The sequence below is a fragment of the Thunnus albacares genome, chromosome 11 (assembly GCF_914725855.1).
Source record: "Thunnus albacares chromosome 11, fThuAlb1.1, whole genome shotgun sequence".
Lineage (NCBI taxonomy): Eukaryota > Metazoa > Chordata > Actinopteri > Scombriformes > Scombridae > Thunnus > Thunnus albacares.
In genome coordinates this window covers 26,443,227-26,457,126 of record NC_058116.1, presented here as the reverse complement: position 1 = coordinate 26,457,126, position 13,900 = coordinate 26,443,227, and the positions used below count along the sequence as shown (strand labels likewise).

The 13,900-nt window shown below is 38.5% G+C and overlaps 1 protein-coding gene across 2 annotated transcripts in view; it reads right to left on the bottom strand.

The window, feature by feature from the left end:
* Positions 1–13,221, bottom strand: part of slc4a3 (solute carrier family 4 member 3) — a 59,134-nt gene extending 45,913 nt beyond the window's left edge. Inside the window, exons 1-2 of one of the 2 annotated variants that reach the window (XM_044365612.1) lie at positions 12,972–13,221; positions 4,529–4,920 (exon numbers count right to left, since the gene is read on the bottom strand). In XM_044365612.1, the coding sequence (XP_044221547.1) occupies positions 4,529–4,582 (54 nt within the window). In that variant the 5' untranslated portion in view covers positions 4,583–4,920; positions 12,972–13,221. Of the gene's footprint in view, positions 1–4,528; positions 4,921–8,467; positions 8,548–12,971 lie in introns of those variants that run through there. The other variant, XM_044365613.1, reaches the window with a different exon arrangement.
* Between the last annotated feature and the right edge of the window lie 679 nt (positions 13,222–13,900).

Sequence of the window (13,900 nt, the reverse complement as noted above, 5' to 3'; positions counted from 1 at the left end):
TTCAACTTAAATCTGAGTTTAAGGTACCTGTGAGCATAAGTTATGACATCACAACTAGTTTGGAGCCAATCGTGGTCCAGTGTGCAATTTACACAAATGTGATGTGGAAACATGGAGCCTCCAGTTCACATACACTGACAATGTAGGAGACATCTTGTCCAAGCAGTTAAACTTTAAAAATGAAAAATATTTCCATATTCATAAAATCTGGATTTTTCAGTGAGGGAGAAGATGTCACTTTAAGAATTTCTGACAAGGTCATTGAGCTTTTCTTTTGAGGAAAAACTATATCAGACAAATTATTATTCAAAGCAGAACATGTCTTAAAACATGTGGAGAAGATCATTAAGTTATAGTGCATTAAGTCCTCTATGCCACTGCAGTTTACAATCAAAACTACTTTCTTTCAATGAAAACCAATGACCATGACCAAAACCACCAACACACACAATAGAGTCTCCTTGAAAAAAAACTGCAGCTGACATAATCTGGCAGCAGCTGGTGATGTTTCTGTGGCAATTCAGACTCAACTGGGCCAGAGGAGGGGCCCAGGGGTTTGACACACACATACCCTCACATCACCTAAAAAAACAGATCAGTGGGCTCAGAGTAGCTCCAATCAACTATAGGAGATAACAGAGCAAATAAGCTGCTCTTTCTCTCTCTATAGCTGTATTTTAAGTATAGAGTGGACAACTAATTGAGGCTAGGTAATTAAAGGGTCCACTTATGTAGCCAAGCATTCGACTATTATTTTCTGTACACCAGTGTCACAATATGCTACGCATTCTGTGCATGACAAGGTCCCCGCTGCGCATAATGACACATCACCTGCTTAGCTGGCAAAGCTTTTCCTCCGGAGAACATAGGCTAATCTGTTCCACTTGAATAAGAACATAGCATCCTGCTATGCGGGACACGAGCATTTTCCACAGACCCATGTGTGACTCATCCCTGTGTTGAGACATTGGAGGGAACAATTCAGTCTTGAAGGGATTTCAGTGCTCTTTTCATTCCAGATGCTCATCATGCTGTTGTGCGAGGGAATTCCATCATTAAAAATCTTTGCAGTGATGAAACATATTATCTCCAAGTGCATGTCGGCCAATGTGTTTAGTAATTTTGCAGTAAAACACTGGCACATTTGAGCTCACTCTTTTTTTTTTTACCCTATTGAAAAATGCCATTTGAAAGAACTGAAACAGGCCCTTTGTTTCTGACATTCATGATACACAAGCTGTTTCAAAGGGCAGCACTGGCCTGAGGGTTTGAGAAACGCAATAACAGCCAAATGCTTCTTCTTGAAATACCAGATCCAGCTGGGAAATTACACCGTTTGCAAAAACAGGAAACACCACATCAAACAAATTTTTGTGTAGCTGCAATGATAAGTCATAAATCGAGTTATTTTGACCGCTGATAAGTCATTTAAGACATTTTTCAATGAAAAATGCCAAGGTTGGAGATCCTGCTTTTCTTGGTCCAACATGATAGTAAATTGAATATTTTGAGTTTTGGACTGTTGCTCAGGCAAAACAATTTAATGACGTCACCTTGCGTTCTGGAAGATAGTGGTGGGAAAATAGCAGCCTGCCACTATCCAAATGTGCCATGACTGTTCACAAATCTACAGTAGATAACAATGCAAACATAAGGCTCATATAAAATTTATGACCTTAACATGAGATTAACTAACAAGATGTACATGATAACACAGGTAAATAACATAAATTGCCATATCTGACAATAACAGGTACATGTATGTGTCAATAACGGTATTTTCCTTCAACCATAAATGAAGCAGGCCATTGTTTATTGTGTGTTGATAAGCTCTCAATGTATGTTCATGTTTATGAGTCATTTTATGCCAAAGGATAGCTGCTGTCATTATGTAAGCCCTCACTAATAGGGGTTCTGACATCTGCCCTAAGATACAACCTTAGAACTGTTTCATAAATCAGTTTTATTCTCGACTGAATTAAAAGAAATAATCAAAGAAAACGTTTTAGAAACATAATGGCTTTAACCCAAACAAAGGCAGCTCCCCAATAAACAGTGCTGTAAAATTGCTGACCCATGCTCTAGGATGTTTTGTAGCATTTTTCACTGTTTTCTGATGTTTTATAGAGGGTTTTTTTGTTTTTTAGCTGCAATCCTTATTTTGTGTTTTAGCATATAGCAAATTTAACCTGACTGGACTATAATAGCAAAGCTATTTAGCAGCTGATTGGTGTGAAAATGTGAAGTGAGTAAAATGATTTAAATAAAATGCAGCTAAAAAACAAAGGCTCAAAGCATTTTCTCATAGAAATCAGTTAAACCAGCACTTGAAGGCTTTGCTTTTTCAGTCTCAAGCTTCCAGACACACTCCAACAAGGCCAATTACTGTAGCTCTAAAGGGCTCTTTTCCTGGTTAACTGAGCGTGACTTCATTGTACCAGCTGACATACTAACATCTGCATCACAATCATTGTGCACATTTCTCTATTTATTCAAAGATATTCTAACATAATATGTTTCCTGCAAAGTCAAACTCGCCTCCACTTGATACCAGTCCACGTTTGCATATCCATTTCTCCACCCTTGAGACCACAGTCATAATGCTTTCCAAAATGAACTCTTACTCCCTCAATTCCCATAATTCCATATGCCGCAATGCAAACCAGCACTGCCAGTTGAAAAGGGCAATTCATATTATTTTCCATGCTTTGGACCGCAAATGAACTTGGAGTATGAATCAAGTTGGGCTCTAACAAAAGCATTTCCTGTTATAACCAAGACAGTATTTCCACATTATTCTTTATTAGGCCTAAAACTTTCCTTTTTGATAAAGGTTATAGTTAGGGCCAGCCCAGCCCCTAGTTATGCTGCTATAGGCCTAGACTGCCAGGGGACTTCCCATGATGCACTGAGCTCTTCTCTCCTTCTTTCCCTCTCCATCTGCATGCATTCATGTACCATGAATGCATGTTACTAACTTGGCGTCTTCCCTGTAGTTTTGTGCTTTCTTGTCTTGCAGGAGACCTTCAGCTGTGGACTGCCACCTGTCCCCGTGGTACAGCTTGATGCTCACTGCTTGATGCCCACCGCTGCTGCCATTATTAATAGTCATATTTGCCCACTGCTACTGCTGTTATTATTAGTCATATTTCTATTATTATTATTATTGCCTCTCCCCCTCTTCTTTCTCTCTCAATCCAACCATTCAATGCAGATGGCCTCCCGCCTAGAGACCCGGTTCTGCTCATGGTTTCTTCCCATTAAAAGGGAGTTTTTCCTTGCTGCTGTTGCCAAGTGCTTGCTCATGGGAGAATTGTTGGGTCTCTGTAAATTAAAGAGTACATTCTAGACCTACTCTGTGTGAAAAGTGCCCTGAGATAACTCCTGTTGTGATTTGGCACTATATAAATAAAACCAACTTCACTTGACTTCTATTTTGCTGTCCTGTTAAAGGAATATTTGGACACTTTGGGAAATATTTGCTTTTTAGCCAAGAGTGAGATGAGAGGATAGTTACCTCTTACATGTGTGGAGCTGCAGGTGATTATCTTAGCTTAGCATAAAAACTGGAAACAGGGGGAAAAGGCTAGCCTGGCTCACTCTAGAGTTCAAAAATATGCTTACCAGCACCTCTAAAGCTCACTAATTAACATGCTGTACACACATTGTTGTAAAGAAATGTAAAAAATACAGGTAGTTATGTGCTATAACTATTTCTTGACGAACAACAGGGAAGTCACTGCACTCGGCCATTGTTCGCCAAAAAATAGTTGCAACAAGAAAAACCACAAATTGATGTATTTACATTTGTGTTTGTGCATGGATTAAACAAATGACTTTTGACAAAGCTTTAGAGGTGTTGATAGGCTTACATTTGAACTTTGGATATAGCTGTTTCTGCCTGTTTCCAGTCTTTATGCTAAGCTAAGCTAATCGCCTCATGGCACACAGTGAATTGCCTTCAGTTTCAAACTAGTATTTAAATATGCACATATTCACAGATTTTGAGGATTTAAAGGTAATACAGAACCAACCAAGAATCCACTCCTGTTTAAGCATAATGAGCCTTTACAGGAAATCCATGAATGAAATAATCAGGGCTAAATCATCTAAACCATAGACACACGCATATACACAGACACACACAACACAATTGTAAGAAACCCTGTTACCTTACTTGCCTTAGAGACTCTGCCACTGTTCTTAATCACTCAGTTGCTTGAGTGAACTCTCAGGTATAATTACAGCAGTTCAAATCAAACTGAATGCTAATGGTTTTTTTACAAGGTTATACAGTACCATTCAAAGCACTGGGCTAGAGAGTTAACCTCCTTAGAGGGCTGCCAGCCAAAAGGCAACACAATCTCCCCAATGCAGAACAGACAGGCTCTGGTTTAAATGGAAGAGGAGCTTTTTTGTTTTTCTTTGGTTTAATTTAATCAATTTGTACAACAAAGCACCAAGATGACGTGCATTTTTACTTAAAAGTAAGTTACAAAAAAAAAAAAAAACCCACGTGAATGCTTACCTGTTGTAGGTTGATCAACACATCTATCTCAGGGGCATGACCTCCTGTAGCCATGGGGCCTGGCTAGCAGCCAGGGGTAAAGAATAGATTCTGACAAGGGGCAGGGGACAGAGGGAAGACAGCTACTGTCGCTAAAATAAAATTAAACGGAGGGGTTTGTGGGAAAAAGATGTGACTGGCCAAATGTCCTATAGATGGAGTATGACAGGTGTGGTTGGGGTCAGGTGTGGCTATGGGAGTAGGGTGGGGTTAGTGCAGTTGAGAGAGGGGAGTAAGTGGGAGAGGGCAGGAGGGAAAGATGGGGTGCAAAGCAGCAGGAAACCGGGGGAGGATGGGGATCAGCCCTTCTCTTTCACGGCTGGGGGTCCAGGAAGCCTTTGGGGTGGCATAACCTGCAAGAGAACAGACAGGAAAATTAGAGTTATTAGTCTGGAATATATGCACAGCTGGACCCTCAGCCAAGTACAGTACACAAACTCCATACAATGGAAATGGTCACTGATCTGTATGCTGAGAAAAACACACCCACACATACAGTTTGAAATGCATTTTAAATGTTAAAGGCAAACATGCAAAGACAATAATTATCTCCATGAAAATGATCTCTAAATATATTTAGGAATATGCAATAAGATTACAAAATTAATGAGGCAGAAGTGACTGTGATACATCATGATTTCATTGCCGCTTCACACCCACAAGATGGTATTTGTGTTTTGCTTCTTAATTAATGAATATATCTCTTATCTCTTGCATGTTCCCTGTGGTGTTTTTATCAGCTGTCATGGTGATTGAGAGGGTGCTGACATGCAACAGTCAAGAACCGTGTCTGGACTTGAACTGAAGATGTTGTGGTTGCACCCCTGACACACCTGCTCTTTCTATTTTTTATTTCCAGGGCTTCATAGAATGGATTTATGTACCGGTGAGTGGCAGCAATGAGCTCTCTTTGTTGAGGACCCCTGAACTTCTGAAAGCACCTCCTAACTGGTGCCATAAACAAAAACTGTCCACTAAACAATGATGTAAAAACACAATAAAAGCAATCCAAAAAAAGACTTTATTAAGTTTCTTCACATACTCCCTAAAACAGGGTATCTTAAACAATATTTGCTTTCAATGCTGAGAGTTATATGAGAAGATCGATACCACTCTGTGTGTGTAGTAAATATGAAGCTACCTTTGACCAGAGTCAGGCTAGCCTTTTCCCTCAGTTTCCAGTTTCTGCACTGAGCTAAGCTGCTGCTGGTAGCTTCATATTTACCGTACATAAAAAGCAAATAAGCATATTTCCCAAAATGTTTCCCAAAACTATTCAATTGAGACCTTTATGGGTCTACATGTTGTACAAACTGTTCCTGGGTTTAATTAGTTGTGAATAATACTTAAAATATAAATGTAGCGAGCCTCATCATATGTTATCTCACCATATACAAAATGAGTATTGGTACAAACTTCTTTTTATTCTACTTTACTTCAAAATATATATTTGTTTATTGGGTATGTATAGAACCAGAACTTGAATTACTTTACAAAGGTACCAACACGGAAATTCCCTTTTTCAAGAGGCCTTATTGTCCCTTTCCACCTAACAACTGTCTCCCAAAATAAACCCATCTGATATTTACTATCCATAAAAGCAGTTTGAAGAGTCCCATCACAAATTAACTTGACATCTTTTCGTCAGCTTGGTAAAAGGCACTAAGCTTTTCTAAGGGAACACTCCTCATAAACTACGCCAATAATAGTCTTTGTTATATAAGTAACTGTGTTCTGTTAATGATGTTTTTTTCTGTCTCAGGTTAAACTGGATGTTTGACTCCAGTAAAGAGAAGTGTTTCAGGCAGCTATTAGCACCTTACTACCTTCAGATTGACTGACTGATTGTAAAGACATGTTGTTCAGGTGGCGCTCTGAGGATAACGTTAATCTATATCTTTACTTAACTCGTCTACATTCTCACTTACCAGTCCAATTTGAACACACACACACACTTAAATAAAACAAACAAACAGAAGAAGGCACTTTTGGGCTGCTTAATGATGATGCCAAAATAGACACAACTGATTATTTTGGTTTTAACATGGAGGAGAACAGGTGCCGCTCATCCATGTGAACATGCCAAGGATTGCTGGTCAGTAATTATTTTGGGCAGTGGAGGAGAGGGCAAGCCAGCTGAAACAATTGTCATTCACTTCACCAAAGATCTAGTTAAAGTATCCAAAATTTCTGTTAATCAACAACATTTCCATTATACAATATGTTGTGAGAACAGACTGAGTAGGAAATACTAAAATTAGTTGTTCCTGTGATCCCTCTGTGTGTTTGTGGTCAAGTGATAATTCTGCCAAACAAACAAAGCCAAATGCAATAAATACATTTTTGATCAAAATTAAGTTAGAACCAGATTCTGCAGATTCTGTTTTACCAATTGAACAAATATTATGCTATAAAATGAGTAAGAAATAGCATTTAACATTTGCAAGAACTAGAAATAAGAGGTAACCCCATATTGCAGTGACTGGACTCCAGCTAGTTAAGGCTAGCTGGTGAGATAACACACACTTTTTTCCCTTTAACTAATATATCAATTTAGTTTACTCCAACATTTAGCAATTTAGTTAGCCTACCACATAAACAAGGCAGTTGCTCAATTAAGTCAGAATAGAGCAGATAATGAAAAAGTAACACTAGTTACTCATCTTGCTAAAAGCCTAGCTAGCCTAGCTTTGAAGAGTAGCAGTAATTGCAGCCTCTGACTCCAGTGGAAATTCATGTGATTTGATGTGGTTAAGCTACCTTTATGTACTTAAATATTAATTTATCCAACTAGCTAATTTGTTACAATGGAGAAGAAAGCTGAAGGAAAGGCTAGAACATTTTGGTTTGTAGTTACTGCATTTTCCCTGTACCCTTTAGACTGTCCAAACAGAGAGTTACAATCTTTGGTTTTCTTTTTGGGTTTGTTGTTTTTGTGCATAAAATTAAGGTTTTACAAAATATATGTTACACAGTTTGGCTTAAACCTCAACCTCACAGTATTCTGTAGTTAATGTTCTCTACTTTTGTAGAGCAGAACTGACAACTATATACTGTGGTGAAGTACAGGGTTATTTCATGAGTTGGGTGTGTAGTCATAAATTCAGTGTTTTGTGAGGACTATTACAAGGTTCAGTATTAAATTAGGACGGTGTGTGCAATGACAAGGCAAAACAAAAAAATATGTTAGACTGAATTAACCATATTATCTAAATATTTTTATATACAGGGACACAAAAAGTCATGGGAATTGATGGATGCTAATGTATCCCAAGTGACCCACTGTTTGAAGCTGCTGTTTTCCCACTGTCACAATAAGAGGCCCTACATCTGTCTCGGTTTTATTCAACTGACTCATTTGCTCCCTCTGAGACATTTACAGCTGGCTCATAGCTCACATTATTCGCAAGGCACTGCACAAATAAAAGTATGCTGTTGAAATCAGTATGCAGAACAGATTGAAGTTACCTCTTGAGCAATTAGGCAATTATTGTGCACAATATGGCATTATCACACTATGCTGCATCTCCAGGAACAAACTATAGCAGGGTTTCTTAGTCATCACCACACTTGAGGATATTTTGAAATCTCTTATATAAAGGGATATTACAAAAACAGTTGGTTTAGGTGATATCTTGGTAAGCATCTAAACACAAAACATTGGCATTTTAAGTTTAGAATAGTGCATAAATAATGTGTGTTACAAAGCAAATGGTCTGTGCTTTGACAATAAACAGCCTTCAAATGTACCAAACCCTGCACAGCCAGACTAATCCATGCTGAGAAACTCCCACCATCTCACACTTTTTCAATACCGAGTACTCATGCTGTTTAAATGTGGTACCAGAAAGCCTTTAGAGAGCCCCTTGTTGCAAACCTCACACACATGCTCCCTCCTACCTTCCATTGTGTCTGAAGGACCAGGGTGCCATGCTGATTGGCCACCGATGGAGTGTGCAGTCACCTTGGACAAAGCTGACCCAGTACCTGCCTAGCCCACCACTCTACTAATACTGCTAATATCAAATGTCCCACCCACTCCATGCCAGCTGTGAAATCAGAGAGCTCTGAAAGGCTCGCCCTTTGAATGTGTGAAGGGGACGGTGACATACATACGTGACAGACATTGACAGTGTTGTGGTGGTGGTGGTGGTGGGGGGGGGAGGAAGCAGCTGAGGAATGCCAACAGAGAGGAGAAAAAGGAAAACAAAACCTCTGGTGAATGATGGGTCTACAATACAAATGATGAGGGTGATTTAGAACAGACTCATTACAAATAATCAACTGAAATATATGCTACTCATATTCCTCTTGAGAAAGCTTTTGTCCAGCTGATTACTCAAAGAAACAGCCAACACTTAAAGCTATTGATGAGGAAGTTATGTCATAAAAATGTTAAATGAATGATCACCGAAAAATTAACTTGCGGATATTTGTTAAAAAAAAAAAAAAACGGTGTATAAGTAAATACAAAGAAACTACAAATAACAACACAGTGATCATGACTGAAAGCTTAAGATTGTGATTGTAACTGTAACTTTGATGCATCTAGTTTGGTAGATAAGAGAGCAAGAACGTTGTGTTGGACACACATTTCATTTGATCAGATTATTGTGTGAAGCAGAACTCTAACACTAATCATGCAACTGACTTCATAAATACTCCCATACAGGATTTTTCCTGCAATAAGAATATGAAGGTGGCTGCTTTAACCATGTCTGCAATGATAAAAACCTATTTCTTTGCAATTAAATGTGTCATTACCAATAAAAACATGTGAAGGTGGAATCACTCCGAGGTTGAGAAAAAAACAACAGAGCAGAATGATGCACTACTATTGAAACCAAATACTGTACTCCAGTGCAATCTTGTGGTATCTGAGCTTCTATTTCTATCTATAATATTTCATGATGAAAACGAGATGTTACTAATTTCACTAATTAACATGGTTGCATTCAATTAGATGTTATGTTTACATGCCACATTAATAGCACTTCTCTCAAAGGTGTAAATTAATGTTTCTTCAAGCCATTTATGTGACTGCATTAATTAACAAAACTCCATAACTAGCATGTTTACATGATTATCCAGAGAAAAGCTGGATTGTTTTCAAAAAAGAAAAAAAGTTGAAGTGCATCTTGACTATGAAATGTCACCCTTCAGATAAAAGTCATGTAGCATCACATCATATCACATGTAAACATGCATTAGACAATATTGCGATGTTCACAGAAGCACAGATGTTTGCGTTGTTATTCTTTAGCAGTCTGGTGTTTGTTGCACATCATTTAATCAAAGTAACCACAGAGGATCATTGTGCCTAATGGAACTGTGCTTTAGTGCGGCACTGATTAGGCTGCAGATGTCAAACTCATATCTACTCATATCTGTGGACTCCAGATGGCTGTAGGGATTCAATCAACTCAAGGGGAGGGTTTTCATACTCTCCAAAAGCAGTTATGAATCACAGAAACTGGTAAGTATTAATATTCAGCCGGGAAGAGACTGCGTTACTGACATTCTTACTTTAATTGTTTTTTTTTAAATATAGAACACAATGCATTCTTTGGTTGGGCAGTGTTTCTATAAAGGTTTTTTAAAAAATCATCGGTAAAAAATAGAACTAAAAAGTCATGAAATAATCATTAATTGTTCCAACTAGTAAATCCATTCCATATTCTGTCTGTAACTGGTAAATTATATCATCTGGGATGTGTTATGGCACCGAAGAGCTCGGATTAACTTTGATCAAAAACTGAACTGAAGAAATAGTTTTGGCATCAGCGCGGAGACATCTTGAAGAGTTTCACAGTACATACTGACAAACATGGACAAGACTTCACATAAAGTGCGGAGAGAGAGAGAGAGAGAGAGAGAGAGAAAGAGAGAGAGACTGCAAACCACAGTAAACCTGTTCAACCACACATTTCAGTCTGTAGCAACACTAATTACTCAGCACCACTTCGGCATCAAAGAAATTTCAGTTGTGATACTTAATGAGACCTCATGTAGCTTCACACGGCTTTTATCAACTAACAGGCAGCGCTGCCGAAAAACGTCATCTGCTGTCCCCTGAAAACAGAGTGCAATTACAGTTTTCTGCTCTCCTGTTGGTCAGAGATTCACAACAGAGGCCTCCAGCTGAGTTGTCATTCCCAGTCGCCCCCTAAAAAACCCACTCCAGACAAAGCAACAAACTATTTCTTGATTTATAGATCTATGTTTAGACACAAGTGGGCAGTAAACTGAGAGAAACATGGTGGCTCATAGTTCTACAAAGCCTCAAACTTTGACAGTACAATGCTGAAGATAAAAAAAAAAGCCCAAAATAAGCTTCAAGGTCAAAGTATCCAGGCCAAAAAATGGAACAATAAAGATATTGATTACACATATGATCAATTATGTACGTACATTCATACAGCGAGACATTCGAAGCAGGTGATGAAGGAGTCGATTTATTCACCCTAGATTTATCATTTATCCACTCAGTCACACTTCTCTACTACTGTGAGCTCACAAGTTCTTTCAAGAAAAACACTGTTAGTTTTATTTGTCTGCCAAGTGAATGGTATTTCATCAGTGATGCTCACAGTATTGAAAAATAAAACTTTTAAAATCAACAGTAACCTGTATTTCCAGAAAGAGAGCATCCTCTAGATAATCAACACGCCTCACTGTCACTGCAGTACTTTCTACCAACAAAAAAAATAGTCCCTATGAAAACCATTAATAATGAATTCTGTGCACACATTTTACTGGGAAGGGAAAGTACTGTTGAATTCATAGTGTCACTGTGAGCACCACAAACAAAATTTCATTTACCTCTGTTGTATTGGGTGGAGGCAGAAATGTACTGTATATATGTATGCATTTCAAAAAAATACTATATTTGGTTATATAGAGAGCTGCAATGATTAGTCAGTTACAATGATTAGCTGAACAACAGGAAATTAATATGCACCTTATTTGATAATTGGATAATCCTTTAATTGTTTTTTAAGCAAAAATGCCAAAAAATAAATAAATAAATAAATAAAAGGTTGCAGCTTCTCAAATGTGAAGATTTGAAGCTTTTCTGCGTCATACATGACTGTAAACATGAATATCTTTGGATTTTGTGGGCTGTTGATAGATGCCATCATGGTCTCTAAGAAATTAAAACTGGCATGTTCACTATTTTCTGACATTGAATAAACAAAATCATTAATTGAGAAAATAACCATCAGATTAATCAATAATGAAAATAATCATTAGCTGCAGCTCTAGTGCGATATATCTGTTTAGATACCACTGCAGGGAGGAGAGGTCAGTCATTTCATGTTTCATATTAAGTGACAACAGATTGTGTTAATTATATTTAAAAAAAAGCATAATATTGTTGGGTCCAGGCTGCTGTAGCATTAAATTTAATTACTTACTTCATCAACGATGTTAAAGTATGAGATATCTCATTCCTTCTACAGAAACTAATCAGCCTCTGACTCTTAATTAAGTTCACAATGAATTGTTATAAACACTCAAACTGATATAACAGCAGGATCTTTTACAGTTCTTGGGCATTTCTTTAAACATAACTCTATTTTGTTTGTACTTGTATTTTATTTTTAAATTCTGACAGTAGATGTTTGGGGTCAGTTCATCTAGTGGAGGTTATATTGTAGATTTCATGGCTTTTGAAAGACCACTCACCAGCTCCTTCTCGTCCAGACTCAAGTATGATCAATACTCACACTACATTCTGATATTCTTTATTTATAAAACACTGAACCTGAACGGTGTCAGATTACCTAAACCATTTGATTTCCACAAGAACCAAACAACCAGCTGCTTTAACCCTTCAGCTGCTGTCAATCCTGTTAAGCACCATCAGTCTCCTCTCCAGTAAATGATGCTGAGTCACTACTATGCGACCTTATCCGCCTCCAGCTTGTGTTTGAACTTGAATCTCAGACTATATCACGCGGCTCAGGGATGACCAAAAGAGCTTCTGATCTTTTATAAGCGAAGAAGCAACCCACTTTCTATTGTGCGAGCAAAACACCGCAGCACAACAACGACTATCAACATACTACGACCAGTAAGCCTCCGCCTCCGGAGCCGTGCTGCTCTACCTGCTCACAATGAACACGCCTCTGCCTCATAGTGCAGCTCTGCGCACAACACCAACACCGTACCTGCAAGGACGGACTCTTTAACATAGATTTACAAGGTTGCACAACTCAGTGTGAACAGAAACCTCAATTCGGAAACGTTACACAGTCATTTCATTTTCTCAGGCGCATGCATGTCTTTGTTGCATAGCAAGTGGCCAGACAGCGACTCCCATCATTTTTGATATGCTTGCCCACTCAAAAACTCAAGACTGTAACATTTTCATTTGTAACCACTGTATTCGCTGACTTACCTGTAGTTTCAGAGAGCAGTCCAGCGGTAGAAAAACTAGAGGCAAGAGATGCTGCGACTATACAAGAGAGCAGCAGCAGCAGCAGCAGCGGCAGCAGCAGAGCTGGTCCATACCTAGTGAAGACACGCCACGCAGCTTACTGGATCTGCAAAGGATGCTCAGCATGACCACGTGACTCTGGAGGACAACCTGCCTATCTCAAGTCACTGATGGATGCAAGTACCAGAAAAACATGCTATGCATTTCATCTTAGATGGGTAGGTAGGCAGAAAAAATACATTTTGCGATTATTATTATCATTATTATTATTATTATTATTATTATTATTATTATTATTATTATGCCTATCAGTAATATAAGTTAGTAATAGTGGCAGTAATAGTATTTGCAACCATTATATTAAACTCACTGTATGAATGCTGTGATGTAGGCTAATATATGCACATTTATGGTTGCCCACATCTTCTTCTACTTTAAAGGTACACTATGCAGGATTTTCCTAAAAAACAAACAATGCATAGACTCATGCAACAGTAATCCCTCTCAATCATCAGTTATAACCCACTAGTGACTACTGAAACTAGTCACTAAGTGTGTGGCGGTGTATATATCTACAGAGACTCTTCCCTCTGCCTGTATTTTCTTGTTATTTTGCTGTGTTGGGATGCTTCTGGGCGTCAACTTCTGGGCAGTGGGTGTGTAGCTTTCAGCCAATAACAGTGCACGAGTGAGTGTGAGGTCGGGACTCGTAGCATAGCTACCAGGTTACGTGGCTGTCTCTGTCTCTCTCCTCTTTCTGCTCTGCAAAACCCAGCAATGCGGCACCTTCCCGCAGGGTTGTGCCGAGGTGTGGGCGTGTTTATTTGCGCTCTAGAACGTAACCACCGTGAAACAATCAGATAATAGTTTTGTTTATCCGATTCACGGCT